Source organism: Pestalotiopsis fici (assembly GCF_000516985.1).
Source record: "Pestalotiopsis fici W106-1 unplaced genomic scaffold PFICI_Scf_3, whole genome shotgun sequence".
Taxonomy (NCBI): domain Eukaryota; kingdom Fungi; phylum Ascomycota; class Sordariomycetes; order Amphisphaeriales; family Sporocadaceae; genus Pestalotiopsis; species Pestalotiopsis fici.
The window spans coordinates 1183009-1207385 of record NW_006917093.1 but is presented as its reverse complement, the minus strand read 5'-3'; the positions used below and the strand labels follow the sequence as shown (position 1 = coordinate 1207385).

The 24377-nt window shown below is 49.2% G+C and overlaps 7 protein-coding genes across 7 annotated transcripts; 4 read left to right on the top strand and 3 right to left on the bottom strand.

The window, feature by feature from the left end:
* Positions 1–804: 804 nt before the first annotated feature.
* PFICI_04564 (uncharacterized protein) lies at positions 805–2508 on the top strand (the record flags this gene model as incomplete). Its single annotated transcript, XM_007833145.1, has 1 exon — positions 805–2508. One exon carries the CDS (start codon positions 805–807, stop codon positions 2506–2508), a length of 1704 nt encoding a protein of 567 aa, XP_007831336.1.
* Positions 2509–2949: 441 nt separating this feature from the next.
* Positions 2950–4782, top strand: PFICI_04563 (uncharacterized protein; the record flags this gene model as incomplete). Its single annotated transcript, XM_007833144.1, has 1 exon — positions 2950–4782. One exon carries the CDS (start codon positions 2950–2952, stop codon positions 4780–4782), a length of 1833 nt encoding a protein of 610 aa, XP_007831335.1.
* Positions 4783–5137: 355 nt separating this feature from the next.
* PFICI_04562 (uncharacterized protein) lies at positions 5138–9103 on the bottom strand (the record flags this gene model as incomplete). Its single annotated transcript, XM_007833143.1, has 4 exons — positions 5138–5164; positions 5216–7444; positions 7516–8223; positions 8282–9103. The coding sequence occupies 4 exons, from the start codon at positions 9101–9103 to the stop codon at positions 5138–5140; spliced, it is 3786 nt and encodes a 1261-aa protein (XP_007831334.1).
* A 556-nt stretch (positions 9104–9659) lies between these two features.
* On the bottom strand, positions 9660–12010 carry PFICI_04561 (uncharacterized protein; the record flags this gene model as incomplete). Its single annotated transcript, XM_007833142.1, has 4 exons — positions 9660–9802; positions 9855–10276; positions 10327–11828; positions 11915–12010. 4 exons carry the CDS (start codon positions 12008–12010, stop codon positions 9660–9662), a joined length of 2163 nt encoding a protein of 720 aa, XP_007831333.1.
* Positions 12011–12717: 707 nt separating this feature from the next.
* On the top strand, positions 12718–14172 carry PFICI_04560 (uncharacterized protein; the record flags this gene model as incomplete). The annotated part of the gene is made up of 1 exon (XM_007833141.1): positions 12718–14172. One exon carries the CDS (start codon positions 12718–12720, stop codon positions 14170–14172), a length of 1455 nt encoding a protein of 484 aa, XP_007831332.1.
* An 815-nt stretch (positions 14173–14987) lies between these two features.
* On the bottom strand, positions 14988–18650 carry PFICI_04559 (uncharacterized protein; the record flags this gene model as incomplete). Its single annotated transcript, XM_007833140.1, has 4 exons — positions 14988–15017; positions 15085–16684; positions 16733–17576; positions 17660–18650. 4 exons carry the CDS (start codon positions 18648–18650, stop codon positions 14988–14990), a joined length of 3465 nt encoding a protein of 1154 aa, XP_007831331.1.
* Positions 18651–21478: 2828 nt separating this feature from the next.
* PFICI_04558 (uncharacterized protein) lies at positions 21479–22626 on the top strand (the record flags this gene model as incomplete). Its single annotated transcript, XM_007833139.1, has 2 exons — positions 21479–21981; positions 22038–22626. The coding sequence occupies 2 exons, from the start codon at positions 21479–21481 to the stop codon at positions 22624–22626; spliced, it is 1092 nt and encodes a 363-aa protein (XP_007831330.1).
* Between the last annotated feature and the right edge of the window lie 1751 nt (positions 22627–24377).

The following is a 24377-nucleotide window of genomic DNA, read 5'->3' as shown; positions in this document are numbered from 1 at the left end:
CGTTTATTATTGAGGCTACCTAGGTACATATCCTTGCTCTAACATTGCTCCGGTAACATGGTACATCGAGGTTTTGTTGCAGACATGGTACAAAGTAAAAAGCATACAGGATGATACTCACAGATAATCACGAGAAAAAGAAGCACTCCCTCTTCGACTTGACCGTAAGCAAGCCGGCATTCTCAAAGTGGAAAAGTTCGGGATGTGGGCACCTTGAACGGCCAAGGACAAAGCGGAAGGCGGGGTGCGAAATTATAATTGCTTCCCCGCATAATGCTTGTTTTCCTTTCTGTGGCCCGTATACAATGATTGTGGGACCACTCAGGCTGCCGGTCGGTCCATCTCCGTACTCCCAACCAGGAACAAAAAAGCAGCGTGCTTTTCAATGTTTGAAGCATTAACGGAGATTGATACTTCTTCTTCACGTTCTTCGTTTTGATATAAAATTGAAGAACAATTTTCCCCAGCCTCGTCCTGAGCACCCATGACATCAGCTTGTTGCAGCAACGAAATAAAAGGATATGTATTGCCGTGCGACATTTGCAGATCGATTATTTAATCCTTGGTAACGTCACACTGCAGACTTGAGGATACCATGTGCAGTCTAATCGTCTAAATTGATACGCGTCACAAACATTGGCAAACCTATAGCCAATGCAACCTATAGTTGACTCTTCCGCATCTAGGCAATAGAAAGATGATCTTCCGTGGTCGGCTACCGCCGGTTAGTATTTAAAGAGGTTAATTTCCCTCATCAGTTGCTTTATACGCACGCAGTATTTACAGCCCCCACAATTCAACGCAATGCAGATGATCTACTACTCTTTCTTGCTAGGGGCAATTGGTGCCTTGGGTGCTACACTAGCTGATTTTTGCACTCAAGATCATGTGCAAGAGTCGCTTCCTCAGGGTGTTTTGCCAGGCGTCACCTTTGATGCGGCTTCCATCACAGCCAACGCAGTCAGCAACCAAACTGTCACGGGTGGTTCCAACTTTCCTGGGGGCACCATAAGTTACTGCAATGTGACTTTTCAATACGCCCACGCCAATCTCGACGAGACAATCATTCTCATGTACTGGCTTCCAGACCCAGCCGAGTTCCAGGGTCGGTTTCTGGCTACTGGGGGAGGTGGACTGGCCATCAGTTCAGGCAGTTCCTACTTACCTGGGGGCATTCTGTATGGCGCAACCGCTGGCACCACGGACGGAGGATACGGGGGCTTCCAGTCTTCACTTGACAATGTTGTACTGGCTGGCAATGGCTCCCTGCAGTGGAACTATATAACTCTGCATGGTTATCAGGCAATCCACGAGATGACTGTCATTGGCAAGAGCTTCACAGGCAACTTTTATGATTACAACGACAAGATATACACTTATTACCAAGGCTGTTCTGAGGGTGGACGCGAAGGATGGAGCCAGGCTCAGAAATTTGGTGCTGAATACGACGGCATCATTGCAGGTGCACCTGCTTTTCATTATGCCCAGCTGCAGACCACACATATTTTCCCCTCTGTTGCCGAACAAACATTGGACTACTATCCTCCACCTTGCGAATTAAGTACCATCACCAGCGGGATTGTCACTGCATGCGATCCCCTGGACGGGAAAGCTGACGGAGTGATTGCACGAAGCGACCTCTGCCGCCTGGATTTCAACATTAGCACACTTCTCGGTACACCTTACTACTGCAACGCAACTTCGACGCGACCGGTGCAAGATGGTACCGTATCTGCTCAGGCGTTGGAGTTAGTGGACATCATTATGGCAGGCCTTCACAATTCCAAGGGTGAATTGGTCTGGGTGCAACATGAGCCCGGCGCTGGATTTAGTGATGCCACCACTACATACGACCAGACCACTGGAACATGGAAATACAGCATTCCTGCCATCGGTGGCGACTATGTGACTAGATTCATCCAGCAAGTAGAGTTGTCGAATTTGCCAAATTTGGACAATGTGACATACGACACACTATCTGGCTGGATCATTGAGTCAATGTATACATACATGAGCACCTTGCAAACCACATATCCCGACCTTACAGATTTGCAACAGGGAGGCGGAAAGATCATTCATTATCATGGCGAGCAGGACGGATCCATTGCCACGGGATCATCAGTTATATACCGCGAGGCTGTTCGGCAGGTCATGTTCCCTGGCTTATCATACAACGAGAGTAACTCCAAGTTAGACGAGTTCTACCGCTTCTACCTGATTCCCGGCGCCGGGCATTGCGGGCCCAACACGGCACAACCCAACGGGCCCTTTCCACAAACGGTAATTCAGACGATCATTGACTGGGTCGAAAATGCTATCGCGCCCGAGACACTCAATGGTACAGTTCTTCAGGGTCAGAATCAAGGTCAAAACCAACAGATTTGTGCATGGCCACTGCGGCCATTCTGGCAGGATGGCTCCACACTGGCGTGCGAGTATGATCAAACATCGATTGATAGTTGGACAACAGCAGCCGACTTGAATGCTTACAAGACGGCATTTTATTAGATGAGAATAGAAAGAAAGGTCCCTTCTTTTGATCACACTTGGTGTAGTCATTACCATGTCATGCAGTCGGGCCAAAAGAGTTGGACATTCAATTTGAGTGCTTCGTTCACCAATTTCAAATTATATATATTTTTGGTTCCTCTATGCCTGTTTGTTTGTGAAGTTGGGGCGACTGTGCTGGAGCCTAATGTACCTACCTCGAGAAGGAGCGCGCAGTCAGCGCTAGCGCTAGCGGTCCAGCGCCACTAATAAGCCTGAGCGTCGCACTTCTGACAACCGCAAAGTTACGACTGTCCTGCCAAGCCAGTGATGGCTTGTGCCTGCCATCACAATTGGGGTGACCGTGCAGCCGCAGCGACATGAGATAACAACGCGCAATCGCATCGTACGTACAAGAAAGAAATCAAACGACAGCGGCGCACCTCTTTCACATCCTCTTCGATGGAATTGATCAAACAGAAACCGGCCAAGTGGGCAAGGACAAGCACCGAAAAGACGAGGACAGGTTGCATCACCTGCAAAAAGCGCCATGTCAAGTGCGACGAAGCCAAACCGTCTTGTGGCAATTGTCTCAAGAGACAAGGCTATTGCGAAGGCTACGCAACGAGACCAAAGACGAAGAAGAAGCTGCCAGGCCTGCTTTCTTGGAACTCCAAGGAGAGAAACCCCGCCAACGATGCTGCTCAACCTTATCCCGCGCTTCAGCTTCTAGTGGACCCAGACTCCTTGGACCCTCAAGATCAAACTGGAATGCCCTACTTCTTGGAGTTCATATCGCTGGCACAGGGCCCCTGGGTCACTGCGATCTCCAGCGATGACCTATGGACTGCCATGATACCACAGATTTCAACGAATAATGAGACGCTCCGGTGTGCCGCAAACGCAATTGGTGCCCTGAGTATATGGCGCCAGCAATCTAGTGGAAGGCTGACTGGTCAAGTTTGTGCGCCAGAAAATCCAGACACCGCGGAAGACAGACATTACTTTGAAGCAATTGCCTATTACTGCCGCGCGCTCAAGAATGTCCAAGAGGAAACATCGTCGCAGGGAACGATACTCTTGTCGGTAATGCTTCTTCTCTTTGAACTTCTCCGAGGCAATAAGAAGGTTGCTTTGGATCACGTCAATCACGGACTAGCCGTCTTGTTGACTTTACTAACCGATGAGAACTCTCAACGCTTCATTGACAACTTTGCTCCAAATCCAAGGCCGATTCTCGGAGCTATCGCGGACACCTTTATCAGCCTAACAACCAACACCCGCGCCATCCTTCGCGGCCGAATCGACCAAGGCCCCTCCCTACCCAACCTAGTTCGAGGATTGAAGACAAGAAAAGAGACCGTGTCATCATTTGTAACCCGTTTGAGTCAGTTGCATGGCTCTCATACCGTCTTTGACCAGGTACCACCCGTGTACGAGAGTCTCGAGGAATTCGAGGAACACTGGACGGCTGTTCGACGCCGGCAGACCACCATGACTGTAATCATGCTCGAAGCCCTACAAGATTTTCGACAGTCCGAACATGATTCTATCAACCAATTTTTCACCGAGCTGTGCGAGAACCCACGGATTCACGAGTTCTGTCAGCACTCGGTCGAAGTAGTCCAAGAGCTATACGCTGCATTCTCACCTCTGTTCAACAAAATCATCATGGGTGACATGAAATCTCCGGCTTACCTCAAAGCGATTCATCTACGTATGGCATTAATAGGTGTTCAGATCTTTGAGGACCCTCCGCGCATGCTTGATGTTGCATCAGTACAATCACAAACACCACTGTACCACGAATTTCTATCTTTAGCCAGCTCCGCTATCCAGGTGGCCAAGCAGGAAATAACCAACCCAGCCCACCAAGTCTCACTGCAGAGCACCCTGGCGTGGAACCTCTTTGTCGCCTCCTACTTCTGTCGCGATCCTCTAGCGCGTGATCAGGCCATGTGGATGTTGCGCGACTACCCTGGCCAGGACGGGCTTTGGGACGTACAGAGTCTATTTGCCCTGGCGCAGCGAAATCGAGACGTGGAACGAGCCAACACCGTACAGGGTACAATGGCAGAGCAGTGGCGTCGGCTGTTGCGCCGAGAACTTCTCTTTGAGGACGGTGGAGATCGTGTTGTTTTTCGCTACCTCGAAATGGATGTACAATCTAGCGAGTGGAAGCTGGTCGAAGAGGTTGCCGACATTGCTGACACAGTAACTGGAGAGGTTGTCTGGACAAGGCGGCCGCTCACGGGAAAAGGTGGAATGCTCATGTTTGAATTATATGAGAATTGACGTCTATTGTCGACAAATTACAATAAAACTATTAAACAAGTAATCTTTTCTATTCTCTAATTACCTCTGTGTTTCTCTTGGTTACTAAACAAAGTATGATTTAGACACGAACACAGACCGCTCGATGCGGTGAAAACGAATGCATGAATCGAGTGCGGCTATGTCCCGAAGAAACAGAAGGTGAAGCAAGAAATTATCAACAAATGCACAAACCTTTCTCCAACGCCTGAGCCAATGCAAATGCCAGGGCAGAATGATGAGCTACAAAGGAAATGTCCTGTAAAGGTATGGGCATTCTCAAACAGAAGAGTAGAGCTGCCGCAAGTATCAGCCATCCAAGCCCAACGCCTTTCAGTTACTGATCCGTGGCCTGACTTTGACACTACGAAGAATTAGCAAAAAAGACGTGACTAGCCAAGTAGACAAAACTCACCATATCCCAATAGACACCCCGCTTTTGCAAGAGCTCAGCATGCGTGCCCTTTTCCAAGACAGAGCCTTGATCAAAGACGAAAATGACATCGGCATTCTGAACGGTAGAGAGCCGATGAGCAACCGCAATGACGGTGCGGCCGTGGCGTATCTTTTCAAAGGCGGCCTGCACCACCTTTTCCGACTCGGAGTCCAGCGCCGACGTGGCCTCGTCCAGTAGCAGAATCTTGGGATCGCGAATCAGGGCCCTCGCAATGGCGATGCGCTGCTTCTGGCCGCCGGACAAGCTGACGCCTTTTTGTCCCACGTCCGTGTCGTAGCTTTGGGGCAGGGAAGTGATGAAATCGTGGATAAAGGCATCCCGGCAGACCTTGTGTAGTCTCTCATCCGGAACGTCGCTGTGGGCGGGGAGGCCAAAAAGGATATTGTCTCGCACAGAGCCGCGGAACAGGGCGGGCTCCTGAGAAACGAGCGACAGGTTTTGCCGGTAATCTTGGAGGGCGAAGCGGTTAATGTCCGCCCCGTTGCATGAGATTGTGCCCTGATCTGCTGGAATGTCGTAGAATCTCTCGAGCAAGGAGATGATCGTGGTTTTGCCGCATCCCGAGGGGCCCACGAATGCCGCATACTGGCCCTGATCTATGCTCAGATCCAGCCCTCTGAAAATGGGTACATCTCGAGTTGGATACTGGAAGTGAATGTCTTGAAGATCAATTCTCACACCTTTTTCCGAGTTGGGAAATTCCCTGTCTCCTTGTGCCTCGTCACGATCGATCACGGCAGAAGATTGAACGTCGAATATGCGATTAGCAGCTGCAGTCGCCTGCGCTGCGTTTGGCGTAACGGACAAGACCTGGCCCGCCGCCTCTGCCCCTTGAATGATTGCCATGTAGCATACAAAAAAGGCTTCTAGCGAAAATTCTCCCTTGATCAAGAGATTGCCGCCGTACCAAAAGATCAAAGCCTGACAGCCAAGACCGACACTGTCTGCAAAGCCAAAGAATGCGCATGTCCACTGGGCCTTGATGCGAGCCTTTTGAACGTGGTCGTTTAGCAACTTGCGATATCTCGCATTGATAGAAGATTCCATAGCCAGGGCAGAGACGGTTCTCATGGCGTTTATGGCCTCGGTGGCAAACTGCGAACTCTCGGTAAAGACGGCCGAGTTCATGCTGTCAAACTGGATTTCGTGCCGAAACTTCCACAGACCCGACGAAACCATGGTCGGCATGGTGACAAAGAATGATATCAAGCCGAGTTTCCAGCTAAAAGATAGTGCAATGATGACGCACCCAATAATTGTAAAGATGCCGTTGAGGACAAGAGCGAGATTCATACCGAAAAGCTCCTCCAAATGTTTTGCGTCGCCAGCGATACGGCTGCTCAACGATCCATGAGAGTTGCTGTCTTGATCGAAGAACTTGATCTTTTGTTGCAGTATATCCGTCATGTACGTGACCTTGTACGCCGCGCTGATCGAGTACTGGACGTGGGCGCTGAGCCAGGCCACCACGAGCCAACTTAGACCAACGCCTCCCGCGAGAGCAAACCACATGAATCCCCAGAAGCTCGATTCCCTTCTGAGATCGTCTCCCTGTAGGGTGAAAACAGTAATGACTTTGGCGAAAAGCCAGGCCTGCATCGGCGTGCCAGCAGCTGACACCACGCTAGCCATAACAACGGTGCTAAAGAACGGCCAGATTGACTTTTGCTCCCGCAAGATCCTTGCAAAGTTGTGCGAAAGACTTCTTGGCGGCTTCTCTGCAGTCATGTCCCCTTTTGTCGAGTGATTGGAGACGTGATCGTGAATACTTATTGCCTTCTCAAGATCTTCCGAAACGGCGACGCTGGGTGTATCAGCAATCTGTGAAGCTGACTGCGACACTTGTAGGGATTGTGCGTCAACCAAGGATCTGTATACGCTCGTGGAGTCTGTCATGAGACTTTGATGCGTACCCTCCTCGACCGCTCGTCCCTTCTGCAACACAATAATGTGATCTGCCTTCTTGATTGTAGAAAGACGATGTGCTATTGTGACGCTTGTGCGGTTTTGTGTAATTTTGTCTAGGGCCGCCTGGACGATCCCCTCGCTCCTTGTGTCAATGGCGCTCGTGGCTTCGTCAAGGATTATGATCTTGGGTCTCTTTATGATGCACCTCGCAATAGCTATACGTTGTTTTTGGCCTCCGGACAATTTGGCGCCACCGTCTCCGACCATCGTATCGTATCCCTGTAAGTAAAAGGCAAAGTCAGTACCGAAAATTCGTCAGGGAGTCTTGGAGGACTAGTAAAATAACTTACGTCAGGAAGGCGGTCAATAAACTCTGCAGCGTACGCTTCTTGACATGCTTGTACGACAAGCTCTCGCTTTCGCTGCTCGGACTCATTGGCCCATGGAGATCCAATAAGACCATTGGCTACATTGCCATAGATGGTGTCGTTGAAAAGAAATGGCTCCTGCTGGACGAGGCCAATTTGGGACCTCCACCATTTCGGGTCGAGCTCGGACAGTTTGTGATTGCCGACAGTGATTGAGCCACACGCGCTGTGTTCGGTGGCATCCGTGTCCGCCACCTTCATGTTTTCCAATGGGTACCAGTGCTCTATCAAGCCGACGATTGTGCTCTTGCCAGAGCCTGAAGGACCCACGAGAGCTGTATTCTTGCCGTTTCGGATACGCAAGGTTAGTCCGTCGAGGACTTTTGCATCGGGTCGGTTGGGGTATTCAAATGTGACATTGTCGAAAACGATATCCTCCAGAGAGATGTCGGGCTGGAGAGAGCCCACCTTGGGGAGAGGAGCGTCGATGACGGTGAAAAAGTCACAGGCGGCTACCATGGCCTGGCTTACTGATATCAAAGGCGTGCTAACTCTCTCCAAGGACATGAGGACCAGTAGAACAGACATGAGTACCACAATAACAACGCCAGCATTACTAATGGCACCAACACTGTAGCGTTGTGTGCCATACCAGAATGCCAATCCAAAGGCACCAAACATGCCAAAGTACTGAAATTCAATCTGGTTAGTGGCATGTTACGAATGCGATAGGTAGCAGATCACTTACAATCGATCCAATCTGGATTCCTATAATCGGGGCAGTCCTGTACCCCTTCTTTCGCGATTTTTCGACCCACTCATTGTAACTCGAGAGAATACGTTTCTGCGCACCAAATGCCATGACGAGTCTGACGTTAGCTAGGGCTTCGCTGGCAATGCTAGTAGCTTCAGCATCTGTCTGAGCCATGACAGTCTGACCCTTGACCACGCGAGGCATCGTGAAGGACAGGACGACAATAATGTATAGTAGTAGCGAGCACGTCACTAGAGTCAAATCCCAGCTCCACACAAATGCAATGACCAGCGATGACACGATCGTCACCAAGGACTGCAGAAAGGAGCCCAAGCGCTCGGAGACGCCCAATTGCAAGGTATTCGAGGTCGTACTGATGGCCGTCGCTGGTGCGCCCTGAGGCATGCAATCGATGGTGTGGATCGGCTGTGCAAACAGTGCTTCGAGATAGTCTCGTCGAATGGCAGATGACAGGCGAATACCAATCATTCTGAAGCAGAATTTGTTGATTGAGCTCAGCGCCCATCGAACGAAGAAGATGGCCATGATATACAAGGCTTGCTGATTGAGGATTGAACTGAAACTCTGACTGGAAGACAAGCTAAAGTCGGTGAATTGGCCCACGAGTTGACCAAATATTATGTTCATCAGTGGCATCGTTATGCCGGCACCGAGAGAGGCCAGAACGGCGACTGCGTAGATACACCAGTCCCATCTTGTCGCGTACGAGAAGATTCTGAAGTAGTCGGACGCGGTCGGGACGCGTTTCGGAGTCTCCTGGTCGGTTTGTTTCGTTTCCTCTTGATCTTCAGCCATGTCTGGTGGTCTTTCTTGCTGAGTCTTGAAAAGTGTGAGGTCAATGGTCTTTATATACAAGAAGAGAAGGGGGACGGAAATACGGAAGAACGTCTGTCGATTTAGAATGGAGGCAAATAAAAGATGGTAAAAGCCCCTTTTGAGTCATTCCGGGGGAAGATGAATACACAAACACAAGAAGACAATAAATTTGGAGGGATCTCGTTCACCATCAACATGAAAATACTTGACTAATGACAGACCCCAAAGGAAATGCTCCACTATTTCGCGATTACCGCTTTGGGAAGTTTACGAGCCGGACTCAATCAGGACCCCGTATTACCGATCGAGGCGCTTAACCTTTTTCAGCTAGTCTTTCTCACTAAAGTCACTGCCTGCCAATTCCCCACAGTAAGTCCTAGCTACCACTGAGCTGCCGGTGTCCCACCACTGTGCCAGGTTACGTCAACGTACAATCCTCCTTATGTAGTAGGCTCTGTTATTGGTGGCATGTGGGCTGGAGATGGGACAAGAGCCTTGAGACCACTGAGTTGAGGTACCAAGCTCTATCAATCTATCACATAAACATTCCAAAGATGGTATCATCTGCCAGCGGACCATTATCCGAAATCCCGTCAAAGAGAAAGTTGTGTAAAGAATCATCCGGATTGACCATGAGCATTTCTTGCTCAATATTAAAGATCATAGTTTCTGGAAAGCCTGTGAAAGTGGAATCAGTAATGATAGATAATGATTTCTTGTGACGACTTACTCTCAGGTCTTGTTTGGCTGTTGCCTTCAGTTTGATCATCGCTCAGAATCTGCCCGGCGGATTCGAGTCGATACATGAGGGATTTCAACAGGTTCAATGGCCGCTTGAGGCTATAACTGCAGCCCTTCTGATATTCCCATAGAGCAGTCCAGAAGAAACGAATGCAGTCGAGGTGCTCACTGGTATTGGACATTTGCAACAATACAAGAACAGCACAGTAAGTGGCATAGGAGATGCCATACTGAGCACGTCTGAGAGTAAACGTGTCCCGATAGGCTTCCACAAGCTTCCATATTTTGAGTGAAGCTTCAATGCACCTTTGTTTTGACTCGGCTTGTATAGTGTGGTCCAACTCGATGTTGAACTGCCTGCCACTCAAAAATGCTTGCTCGGTCAAAATAACCATCGTCCAAAAGGTCGTGCTGCTCAAAACTCAGCTAGTTGTATATCAAGACGTTATAACAGAACTTACTGTGGTGTGATTTGGTGAGGGGGCGGCGTTGGATCTATTCCCGGTTCAAATTTTAGCCATTCAGGCAAAGTCCCTTTCCAGTCGTCAAGCTGATGATTGACTTCTTTTCTAATCTGTAGTAGCTTGTGTTGAGGAGTTGAAGCGCTCTGTGCCGAGTAGAAAGCATCGATTATTTTGGTCGTTATCTTGCAAAGGCGAAGTAGGGACTGAAATGTGCTTGTGGCATAAGTCGGTCGCCCATTGTACCGGAGACTTACATGTCCTGGAAGTGGTACCATTGGATCAATGTAGGGATTCCATTCTTCCACCTCCTCGAATATATCGAGGAACTCATGTGGGGTATTTCCGTCGTATTCGTGGAGGGCTGGAGCACGGCCGAGAAAGATGGATTGAAATTTGTCGGTCACAAATGCTCCCCAGTAGAGACGTCGTCTCATCTCCTGCTCGACAGCTAATTTTCGAGGATTTGACTGTGTGCCTGAAGTCGGTACAATATCCAAATGGCATCCGATATCCACCAGCATCCTGTAGGCCATGCCGCAAAGCGTCCAAGCAGCACTTTGCAGGCCAAAAGGGACCAGACATGAACCGCAAGTCAACAGAGCCGCAATAGTTGGGATGGTGGGTTCATCAATGTAAGATGACAGCAGCACCTTGAAGCGCTCATAGAACGCCATTCCTTTGCGTTCCACGTCGCTTCCGAAGAGAACATGCTCTCGGTCGCTATACATGCTGCTCTGCAGATATATTGCGTTGAGCAGAAGCTTGTTCACATAGGGGCCGTTCTTTATCAAGCTGTCCATAACTGCAGGACGGTACGTTATGAGATATGATAAATGCTGTCGATTCCAATGCAAATCCAGGAGGTGCATGGCCGTATCCATTGGAACACCATCAAAGTCCATGGCTGCTTTCATGCTTGGCGTATATTTCATGGTGAGTTCATCGTGCCTGCCCAGGGCGGCATTGGAAATGAGCTGGTCACGCATACAAGCTTTTGTAGGGTTGTGATTGTCGTGTTCACTAGACCCACGGTTGGCTAGAGGGGTCGTGGATGATTGGTCGTGAAGCAAACTTGTTGCACCGAAAACTTGGGGCCCAGATGCTATCACATTGGCTTCAGATGGTGACGCCGTGTCATAATCTTGCGACTGCGCGTCAACTACCTGAGGCTGCCCATCATGAGTGCGCTGTGATTCGGAAGCAGGACCATGTGCGACAGCTCCCAATCGTCCAACATCAGCAGTTCTGGACAGAATGTCGTCTACAGGGCCATTGCCTTCAACATGCCTCAAACCATGGTTCAAGATTGATCCTGTAGAAGACAATTGGCCTGATGGTGGGCGCTCTCTCCCTCTCAGCTCTTGTATTTCCTTTTGCAAAGCCTGGAGATCTGCCCTCTTCGGCCTCGTCGATGTGCGTCTTCCGTCTTCGGAATAAACGCAATTCAAGCCTTTGGCGCTGCAATAACTACATTTGGGGTGCTGGCCGTCACATCTCACCTAAAGAAGTTTGTTAGTATTAGTGCGCCTTGAAATTTCTCGCACTCGTAGCGAGACCTAGCCATGGGCGGGTCCTAGGCCTGCACCTTTTTACGCCGACATGTTCCGCATGTGCGGCATTTTGAATCGGCCCTCATTCGCTCTCGGGGGTTCCGCCGTTTCGGGTGTGCTTCTCCCACCATATTCGGAGTTTTGGGAAGGAAAGCAAAGTTCGGAGATGTAGTTCTGCGCAACTGACTTTAGTTCAGGACGGACCCAGTACACCTCGGTAGTGCATCCCCGAACCCCACAATATGCTCCAGCGATCCCCGGATTTTAGAATGCCGACAGAGTCAAGTCAAAGGGTCAAATCCAGGTCTTATGGCTTGACATGAATGGCATATCTCAATTGCTAGGAATTAAGGCCTGATATCACAAGTGCACTCATATAATGAGCATTCAATCTAGTGGGGATTTCATGTTGGTATCTAGTTATGGTAGCAGCACCCTTGCAGTCCGCTTGGAAAGATGACATTTGAGCCTAAATGCGATGGGCCAGGCCTTTGTGCCAAAATCCAGAAAATAAAATTGCGCGACTTGGATTTCGCTGCTGTAGGATTCTTTTTGCTGCGCTTCTTTTTCCCGCTGTCGGGCACCCGCTCTTCGGAGATGCATCTCCATCCCTTCATACAAGTCCGTGGATCACGGTATCACCATTCCCGGTCATTTGCTTAGCGCGTTGCGGAACAGCTTTCTATCTAAAGCCTAGGTGACTATATCTTTTTTGACATATATCAATGGATAGACTTTTGCTGACGACAAACCCAAGGTGCGAGAACATGACGAGAGTTCTGAGATGGTATCGACACTACCACGCCTCCTCCACCAGCACACCTAGCGGCCTGTTACAATGGACTTTGAGATTGAGCAGCACACATTCGAGTCCCCGACCCAGCGAAGGATCGCAGCTACCGACTGGAATGGTCCCGATGATCCAGACAACCCACGGAATTTTCCCTTCCGGACGCGATGCGTCTGCATCAGTATCCTGACCCTATTAGCGTTTATAAGCGCGTTTGCAGGCGCCATTTATGCGCCGGCCGTGGACGAGATAATGACCATCTTCAATTGCAGCTACGAGGTGGCTGTACTGCCTCTAACTTTGTACAACCTAGGCTTGTCTTTTGGTCCCATCGTAGGAGCACCCCTCTCGGAACAGTACGGCAGAAGAGCAGTCTTTGTGTTTACTACGCCAATCTTCATTCTTTTCATGGTCGGTGCCAGTTTCTCTCGAACCCTACAAGCCTTGATCGTCTGTCGATTCTTCGCAGGCATGTTTGCCTCGCCAAACATCAACAATGCATCCGCAACCATTCTAGACTACACCGCGGAGCGATATCGAGGGACGGTTCTGGGGATTTACTACTCTATACCATCGGAAGCAGCCAACTTGGCACCGCTCATTGGCGGATTCGTCGTTCGAGCAACAAACTGGCGCTGGACACAGTGGGTGGCAATCGTGGTGGCAATTACAATCTACGTACCGACGCTTTTCACCCCAGAGACCTATAAGCGCAAGATCCTCGAACGGCGTGCAAGAAAACAGGGTCTAGAGGATGCATTCTCTCGCAGATCATCACCCGGCAAAGCTATCCGATATTTCTTCCTCGTCCTCATTCAACGACCACTACACATGCTTTTCACAGAGCCCATAGTACTTTTCGTCAGCCTGTACAATGGGCTCATCTTTGGACTCATCTACGCTTTCGTTACTTCTGTGCCGTGGATCTTTGAGACCTACTACGGCTTTGACGGCCCAGCCCAGTCACTGTCTTATCTTGGTCTGTCTATTGGTACTGGGATTGCGTGTCTTCCTTTTGCACTCATCGACATATACTATTATCAGCGTCGGATAGACTCGTATCGGCTTCACCACGGTGCGAGCAGCAGATTACCCCCAAAACATCGACTGGTGTCGTCGCTCATAGGCAGCGCTCTGATTCCCATTGGACTATTTGTCTCGGGCTGGGCTGCAGAAAGGCGGGTTCACTGGATGGTCACAATCACTTTTCAAGGTGTAACAATGACGGGGTCGCTGTTGGTCTATGCTGGCGCGAGCTTGTTCATGCTGGACTCATATGGTCCTCTCTACGGCGCGTCTGCCTCGAGTTCAACCATGCTGAGTCGATACAGCCTAAGCACAGCATTTCCCATGTTTGCACTACAGATGTTTCAGGTGTTGGGGGCTGGATGGGGAACATCGTTGCTTGCATTTTTGTCATTGCTCATGGCTCCTATACCATGGTGCTTTTGGATATGGGGTGAGAGCTTGAGACGAAGAAGCAAGTACGAGATTAGTCAGTAATCAAGTCGTTCATTTTAGTTCATGTACACCTCCAAAACGACCTCAAATAATGGGTTACGCATATCGAATGTTTTCAACCATGAAACCATTATATATTCTTTCTGTACTTATACACATACTTACAATTGCCACAACATTCAATGAAATTCTAGCGGACGAAATCCTGCAACTTCAGCGCCAGAAAGTTTGATATCATAACTCTAGACGAGAAAGTTGGTGCCGTAACTTCACGACGTATCAAAGAAGTGTTGCGATTAACGATCAAGCTATCGCAATGGGCGTGGTCGGGTCTAGATGGGAGGAGCAAGAGAACAACGTAATGATGCTTCCTAGCTACCTTTAGCCTTTGCAACATCTCAAGTCCGCTACAATGATTCATAAATGCAGAAAAGCTCTTGCGTTTCCACATTATTTTGCAATCACCGATTGTATACTTTTCAGGTACTAAGAGGACTCAGACATGAGCCGATGTGTGAAGGGGGGATTGAAGACGAGATGATCGAGGAAGCATTGCAAGATGTCTGAGTTAATCTCTAGTCTACAAAAGAGAGGTGCTGAAGAGCGACTGTATACCCACGCAAGTGATCTGCGGTGGGTACTGACTACGTCAGTACGACATTCACGATATCACTCTACACTACTAAGGTAGCCTGAGCTTGCTGTGGGGCTACCACTTTGTTCTGATGGCGAAGGCAGTAAACTACGCAGAAACAAAATGTGCGATTCCACAAGGCAGTGAGCCCCCAACCCATAACAATCCTCACATACAAAAAAGTGGCTTCCCTCGCAGACGTTACATTCATACCATGAATCATTTAAATGAGCCATGCAGACATAACAATGTTCTCCGATATTGAAATCAGTGGCAAATCTTGTAGGCTCTCCAATTGCGAGTGGAATTTGAGATTTCACCGTTTCCTCGTTCGTAGGCAAGTGACGATGCTGAACGATAGCACTTGATATGTCGTCATGCCCTTGTTTTCGGGCCCACCAGAGAGGTGTCCGACCAAAGTCATCTGCCACGTGCAGGTCAACACTGGACGAAACTGCGAGTTTTCGAAAGATTGCCGAACGTCCGTATCGAGCAGCAAAAGATATTGCCGTTGCGCCCCAATGGTCTCTTGTGCTTATATCGAAGCCAGACACGTCGAGTAGAAAATCCACTACTCTGCAATGATTGAGGATAATTGCCCACGTGAGAAGCGATCGACCATAATCATCTGTAGCTAGATAGTTTGCACCAGCACCAAGGAGTAACTCAAGAATCTCCAAATATTGGCCCTCGACGACATCGAACAGCATACGCGCTCCATTCTTATCGTTAACCGCAGCACCGTGTTTTAAAAGGATGCGTACCACGGCTTCATGACCTTGTGCAGCTGCCAATGCTAGTGGTGTTCTGTCTGAAGCTGAAGCAATCATCGCATCGACGTTTGCACCCTTGTCAAGAAGTGAGCATACTATTTCTTTGTGCCCGTGAAACGCAGCTGATCCCAGTGGAGTAAACTCATCTGAAGGGTTGACGTCCGCTCCTTTCTCCAGCAGAATGTCGACGACATCCTTGTGACCTTCAGCAGAGGCGGCCTCAAGCGCAGTGCCGTAGCCCCTGCTCTCCGTGTTGACGTCCGCATATTTATCCAGCAAGATGCTGACGATATCCTTGTGACCTTTAGCAGAGGCAGCCTCAAGCGCAGTGCCGTACTTGCCACCCGGCGCGTTCACGTCCGCACCTTGGTCCAATAGCATTTTCGAACAGCGTGGTAGTCCTACGAGTGACGCAAAGTATAGGGAAGGTGCCAGGATGGGCCGACCGTACTCCAAGATTCTATTCTCGTCCGAGTCGCTGAGTAGCAACCACATTTTTATTCGAGAACGGTCAAGAAATAGCTCTGCTGCGAGCTCAAATGTTTGCTGGCTATGATATTCGACAACATGGGCATGGCTTGCCCAGTATCTCGCCGAATACTCTGCAAAGTGGAATGTGTTCGTGATCACTTCGACCATCTGAGGCTCAAGTTCCAAAAGATATGCTAAGCAGACATCTGCTATAGAGCTTCGGGCAGATATTTCCTGGAAGTATCGAGCAAATTTGCTTTCTAGCCGGTCTGAAGTAAGATAGTCCTTGACTGAGAAATGTGCTAGTTGGATCTCTTGAACAATCAAATTACGGTGTTTTCTCTCAACAATAACGGCAAGGCTAGAACAATATCCCACGATATTATTCGGATCCGGCATTCTGTCACCAAGACTGAAGCGGGAACCCTGCCCCACATTAGGGCCGACCTGAACCGCGATCGCGTCCACAGCTTCATCGATTCGCAACGGACGTTCCGAGTATGTAAGAAATTGCAAGATTCGCAGGGTCTGATCGATATGTTCCAACGGAACATTGCCAAGTATCCGTGAATATGTGTCGTCCAGATCCTTCGGAAGCGACGCAAGTGCTTTTCGAAGTGCTATAGGGTCACGGCATCTTTTCAAAGCACCGATTTGGCACCAGACCCAACGGAACCTGGGCATATTAGCATGGATAATCAACGGCGAGTGTGTTGGCTCTTACATCCCATGGGACTTACTGACGAGACTGATCTCAATCTCTTCTTGGATGTTGGGCAGTGACCTCCAGACACGGAAATCTTCGTGCTCTTTGATGATTGCGTGTACGTAATTTTGGATATCTGCCTTCAGAAGATCCTCGTGAATTGCGATTTTCTCCTTTTCACTGCGACATATTTGCTTCATAGATGTCTGGATATCCTGTTCAGGTCGGCTCGTTGCAACGACATGGAGGTTCATCTCGTCGCTTCGAAGATCTCCCAGCCAGAGAAGCAAGTCGTCTCGGACTTTGCATTCATCAAGTGCATCGAGAACAAGCCATGTCTCGCCACTTTTGACTATCTTAGCGAAAGTCTCTTGAATGGAACTCTTGCTAGGCTGTTCTCTGCCGTTTTTACAAGATGCGTACAAAGCATCCACTTCTTTCCGAGATCGCACGTTGATGTGATACAATTGGTCCAGGAGAGAACGCACACAGTTCTCGAATGTTTGCTTCCGGGTATCGGTAAAGTCGAAGTAGAAATAGAAAAGCGCTTGCGAGTGATTAGCGCTTGCAAGAAGATCGTCGATTACGGTGGAGGTGAGGATTGTTTTGCCGCATCCTGGAATCCCAAACAACCAAAGGAAAGAGTTTGGTCGAATTTTCCATTCTTGGTAGGCTTCTTCATCGATCAAACGTTGCCCCGAACCTGGGTGGCGAGCCTCGCGGGCTTTGTTGAGGTTACCTGAGACCTCAGGCGCAGCAAGCCATTTGGTCACATTTTCGAAATGCTTTTCTTCTTGGGCAGTACGTAAGCTCGATTTGGCGACATCAACTGCAATGGACATTTCGTGGATTTCTTCTTTTACTAAACAGGTCTCAGTCTATAGATACGACCTATCCGGACATGACTGAACAGCGGGTCAGGGCGGGATTAAGGGCATGACGAACCATCGGAAAGAAAATCGGTCAATTTTCTCTTGGCCTCCACCTTGTTAGGCGCGATTTTACGGAGGAGGTCTTTTGCGTAGGCAGCTGCTGCCATGGCTGCATAACCTTGCCAATCCTTGTTCTTGTGCGTATCGGAATAATCGCAAATACCGCGGATCACTACACAAGGGAACTGATTCATGAGCCCGGCAGCCTCCATCTCGAAACACAAGATATCGTGTTCAGCCGAAAGCTTATCACGCAGGTTGGCGTCCCTCATGAGTTGGTTTGCTGAAGCAATGATTCCATAATGGACTGTCGGGTTGTCCCGGTCCTCTGATCGCTCCGGACTGCGAGCGAGCTCTGAAGCATCGCACAAGGTTGTGCACTCTTGTTCTTTTACTCCAGCGTGCTTATAGCCAGTATTATAGAGCCTATCTGTGCTGGGATCTGGCTTTTTGAAATCTGCTTGCAGCCTTGTATTGCTTGCAAGAACATCCTTGATGGCTTTTTCAATATCGTTACCTCGGCGTCTGTACTGGGCTTTGAGAGTATTTAAAGCAGCCAACATGAACTGTGGTGGTTGATTAAGATGGCCAGTAACGATGAACCTCGAATCTTGAATAGCTCTGCCGTAGTCATACTGGAACACGCCGCCGCTGCTGGAGCCGGAGCTGGGGCAACTGACTACAATGTCACCCAAACGAATATCGTGCTTCAAACATGATCCTCCGCCACCGATGCCGACCATTAGTCCAATTCTCACGTTAGGGAAACTTCGAACCATATCACGGGCGACAGTTGCGGCTGTAACCAGGCCGTATTGCCCATTGGGCAACGCAGCCATAACAACGTTATGCTTGTCGATTCGACCAAGAACGTATGCATTGTTATCGTTTACTGGCAAATAGTCGGGGTCGTCATGTTCCTCGTCTAGGAACGAGGCTGCTGCGACAAGCTCAGTTTCCAGCGCGCATATCCAGCCGACTGTGTAGCTTTTGGGATCTGACATGCTGGCTGTCTAGCAGTGATTTCGAGCAAGCTCAAGCATTCCCGTGGAGATTAAGTATGTTCGTGTTCGAAAGAGACTAATGCGCTGGGACGATGCGTTCGCAAAGTTGTGGCGGGTAAGACGAAGAAGAGTAAGTAGCATGCCTTGACGCCCGAGGCGCTTTGGAGCCTCGTCGGGCTGACTGGGCGGGTAGGCCCGGGATCTGGAAAACATACCCCGACATATTGGTGGCGTGGGTCCAAAAGGGCCTTGCAGCCTGTACTGTAAGAGACGTCGTGCTGAGCCACAATGTCGACGAACCAGATGGCGAGGATTAGTCTGCAAGTCTTCGTTTCACAACATTACTGCCAACGAGTAATCCCAGATAAGACGTAAGTCATGATTTAGTCCGCTATTCCCTTATCGCATAAATTAAGTCGAACTTAGCTTTTTGATATAATAGCCTGAAGCAACTTTAGTTGTAAAGGAAATATTAGTGAAAAGAGAGGGGATTGTATTACCTGTTTGACTAGACCATATGGGGTTGATATTCAGAAGCCCTGCCATTAGCGCTTGAATACCTCCTAGCATTCTGTGAAAAGGTACGATGTGGCGTAATTATTGTTGTATCAGTTGAATTGTGGTTCACATCCAACAGAAGTCGGATGGCCAAGGATGAATACATGTGTGGAGAAGCACTCCAATTATTCTTACACTTTGGCACGTTCAGCTGCACCCTCGCCCAACCCAAAATGAGCAGCGGCACAATTGCACTACGATTAGGTAACTAAACGTTGAAGGAGATTACCGATTCTGTACGATTTATAACAGTGTGGATTTATGGTCGTTCTGCGAGCGTTGTCTGCTAATAATGCTTGTAAGTTTCCCCACAATTGTTACTGTGTACACTGTATCCCACCCAACAACGTGCACTTTTAGTGTGGTCAGTATATGCACCTGAATGATGATGAGTGCGAGGCGGTTATGTTTAGGTTTTATGAATTTGAAACTTGGGCTCGAGTGGGACATACGCTTGCCCGGTTATATTCTTCTCAGATTACCATAAGTCCGTATCACAGACAATCAACAAGAACAGAGTTAACCTTTCTACGGTTAACGATCAAGCATTCGTGGTTGCCATTTAAGCTTAAAGATCATAGTTTGACGCGCTGACCAAGCCATTACTAAAGGCTCAGCGCCGTTTCAGTAGGACTAGCACCAGTCTAGCCATCATAAAGAAACGTAAAAAGTGACAGCGAAGTCTTACTTGAACCATACCTACCTAGGAACTTGTATTCCATCTGTGGCCTGGGTGAGCTTTCATATGGTTTACATGAAAAGAGCAGCGCAAACGACGATGCAAAGAATATAGCCATGATTCTCCTTTGAGCATTGAAGCACGGACCACTAGCAACCAACATGAAAAACGCACAAAACAGTATTTCTACACCGACTCGCATACCACCCAACGACCGTCCGACAAAATCAGAGTATATGGAATGGTCAAATCAGGTCGGGAAAAGATGATTGGAACCAGGTCCGGGACATCGGAGCAGGCGAGGCAGTGTCACAGCATACTTTCATGTCACCCGCAAACGGCAAAAATAGATGTTGTCTATGACTGACAGGTAAGCAAGAATACCATTCAGAGACTACAAAAAGTTATACTAAGAAAAACAGTCAAAAGACATGTTAGTCTCCTCGGACTTTGACAATTAAAGACAGATCTGAGCAGCAAATGGCGAAGGAAACCGGCTGGATTTCTGTGAATATCACGAATGCCCAATCTTATCGCCGAGCAGATGCTCGGGCCCGGAGGCAGATGTCGGGGTAAATTGAAATAAGAAATTTGCCTACCACAAGGACGGCGCAAAGCACATAAGAGACAGTCAAAGTATCGACATGATCATGAAATCTTCTGGGAAAAGTTTTCAACCGTTACGCACCACACTGCCATGATGCCTCTGAAGAGATCACGAGCACGTGGGTAATTCGAGTGGCTCAACCAAAGATTGTAGCGAATCGCGTAATATGCATTTGAAACATCGAGTCCAAGGACATCATCCAAATCTGGGTTCCTGGAAGTAATTTCCCACAGATGACAAGGCCGGCAGAAAAAGTAGGGCCGAGCCGCCGCCGGCCAGGGCGAAGTTTTCGTAAGCGAGGACTGTGATTGCTCAATCATTCGAGGACGTAATCGAGTATAATCTGCGGCTGATGATCAATGGATCTGCATTGATTGGTCTCGAACGGCGGGATCTAGACCTACTCTAATGCACCCCGGAGAGGCTTACGACTACTCCTGCGGTCCCTGACCCGGTCAACCAACGCAGAGCCTCTTGGCGTTTGTGCTAAAGCTGGGAAACGGAATGGTTCCCCCAGCCGTAGAATTAGACTTAACTATAGAGCCACCGGCATTGTGAAACGTTATGACTAGCACAATTTTGACGGATCAATGCTGATCTCGTTGGATTTGGGCAAACACCATGGAGCTTGAGCCGCGTAGTCCCCAGTCTCGTTAATATGGATGCGTAAGTGCCAAGAACAGGAGCAGAGACAGAGCACGCAGAAAGCGAGATTTCGAGGATGAAGGTTGGCCAAGTCGACGAGGACGAACGCGCGTCGCGACCAGAGCCATGTTCTCGACAGAGCCCCTTTCACGCGAATAGAGTGTTGGCCGTGAAGACATCGTCAACCGCATCCCAAAGCGTGTCGCAGGCAAAGCAAAAGATGAGTATATAATGTTTGTCCGTTGCCATGATCTCATTATGATTTCTGGCTCTCGAACCACACAACAGCACACCTCTTCACTCTCTTTCAACCCGTTGTGAACTTCAATCTTCATCACCATGCGTTTCGCCGCCATTGCCACCGCCGCCGCCGGCCTTAGCGGTCTCGCCGTTGCCCATCCCGGAGGCCACGATGCCATGACCAGGGCGGAACTCACAGTCAAGCGCTCCATGTACGAGCAAGCCAAGCGCGGGTTGTCTGCGTGCTCCTCCAAGCTGGACGCCAGCGGCCTCGAGCGCCGTGCCGCCGAGCGCCGAGCTAACGCCGTCGCCGAGCTCCGAGCCAAGCGAAAGATCAAGCGAGATGAAGCCACCGTCTTGGCCACCGACCACAACCGCACCGCCGACGGTATCACTGAGGATACTCCCGTGTCGGAGCTCTTTGCCAGCAACGGCACTTGTGTCATTAACCCCGTCTCTGAGTTTGGACCATTTTGGGTCAAGGGCGAATATGTCCGCACTGAACTCGTCGAGGACCAGGCCGGTGTTCCGGTTCTTATTGATGGACAATTCCTGAACGCCGAGACCTGCGAGCCTATCGAAGGCTTGTACTGGGACATCTGGTAAGTCATCAAACGCTTGAGTACCCATGTTCATATAACTAATCAAACAATAAAAGGAACTGCAACTCTACTGGTGTCTACTCTGGTGTCGTTGCCTCCAACAATGGCGCCGGTACCGCTGACCCCGGCAACATCAACAGCACCTGGCTGCGAGGTATCCAGCAGACCGACAGCGACGGTGTCGCCCAGTTCAGCACCCTCTTCCCCGGACACTACTCGGGTCGCGCCACCCACACGCACGTCATTGCCCACATCAACGCCACCCAGCTGGAGAACGGCACCGTGACGGGCGGCAACGACGCCTTTGTCGGCCACCTGTTCTGGGACCAGCAGCTCATCTACGACATTGAGGCTCTCTCCCCTTACAATGAAAACACCATTGAGATCACCACCAACGCGGACGACTCCATCTTCCCCAACGAGGCCGCCACCATTGACCCCGTCTTCAACTACATTCAGCTCGGCGACGACCTCGAGGATGGTCTCTTTGCCTGGATCACCATTGCCATCAATGTGACGGCCAGCTACAGCGAGAGCTACAGCTTTGAGCTGACCGAGGGAGGCGGTGTGGCCGTTGAGGCTGGCAGCGACATTGGTGGAGGTGCTGGCTCTGGTGGCCCGGGTGCCGCTCCTACTGGCATGTAGAATCATTGGTAACCATGGAGAACTAGACCTTGCATTACTTTCTTTCACAGTCGGCGGACGAATTATACAATTTCTTCTTGATCAAATGTCTCCTCGTTCTAGCAATATTGCCGAGCTCTAGCTTGATAAGACTACTTGAAACATTTTTTAAAGTAGACCATAACTGGATTATTGTTGATCAAGGTGGTGCTTTCCTGCTGGAGTTCAAACTCTAATATGGGTGTCAATTTGTGTGATGTATTGATCTATGTTCTGCGCCCTTTAGCTTGAACGACGTGTACGCTTATTTGGCTGGCCCCGGCGAATCCCTGTGAGGTCCCGTACATCTATCTGAACACCATGGTGTTGATCAGTGTGCTCAAGCACACCCCAGTGTATGGGAACTATGATCGACTATCGGACAATTATGATAATCCTTTCCTAACCCTCACTGTCACGGAAAATAAGGGGCGAACTAGGTCATCTGTCAAGCAGTGGTCGTGGCGGTTGCGTGCGGACCGATGAAGACTAATTGCGCTGCAATGATCTACCCGGCGAATATCATGTCCGCCACCATTCGCCACCATTTTGGAACTTGACTGACAACACCAGCGATGTAACCGAGTATAATAATCGAGTTTAACAGACCCCACATTATCTTGAATGTTGTGTTGTTGCCTTCGAACATACCGTCATCTGGTTCTGAAAACCACATGTGCGCAAACAATACTGCTATGATATTCACAATCCATGAACAGATTATGAGGTGTCCGGCGGCATGGCCTAAGTGGTGTAGTTTGATTGGTCCTATTATCCGCTGCAAGAGATTGGTTCGCGTCTTGATGAGATAATACTCCACAAACATGTCGATCGGCAACAACAAGGGATATACTAGAGCAAAAACGCACGCGCTTTTGAAACAGAAACTTTGGTTAGAACATATCTGAAAGATATCTCTAATTCGAATATGACTTACATTCCGCAGTGGGGCTTATCACTTTGACTCGCATAAGTGTAGTAATATCGAGTCACTTGGAAAGCTAAGTGTGCAGCACAGATAAAGAGCATGAAGTAAGAACCGTCCTGATCCTGTTCTTTGTAGGGGTTAATTTTCGTATGCCAAAATAACATAGCTGGATGAAAGTTTGCATTGCTGATTGGATGCGGAGAGCCTTGGCTTCCTCTCAAAGAGGCAGCCGTCTACGCAGTGCTGATTAGCCATGAGCTCGCTCGCCTGTTCAGCTATTATCGTTACCATGACTCACCCTATATGGTCGTGTTGCCGTATCTATACCATTGTACATCTCTGCATTCATGGCTTGACGTCGCAGTTTGTAGAGCCTGCTGCAATTGCCCTCGGGAAGTGACATGGTAAGCTCGCTGGTGATGCCTGCTCCATCTGCCTTCGCTACTGTTGATCTTGGCTCGTAAAATCGTAGTTTTATGCAGTAAGCATATAGATAAGCGAAAGTTGATGCGAGGAACATGATGAGTGCCAAAACAATGATAATTGCCGCGAACCGTCTTAGGCCGTTGGAGGATGCAGCATATATCATGAATGAACAGTCTGGCAAATCTATAGTGTAGTCGCCGTTGCAATCATCCACTAATATCAGACTTGGACTAGGATCCCGAGGCATTGAGCCGAGGCAGGGATCCCCGCAACGTTTGTAGGTCGGGTAAGCGCTAACGTGTAGCACTCCTTGAGAGAGAACAATATTGACGACAAGATCGACGGCCGAAAGTATCGGAGCGGCCCATTTAGTCGCAAT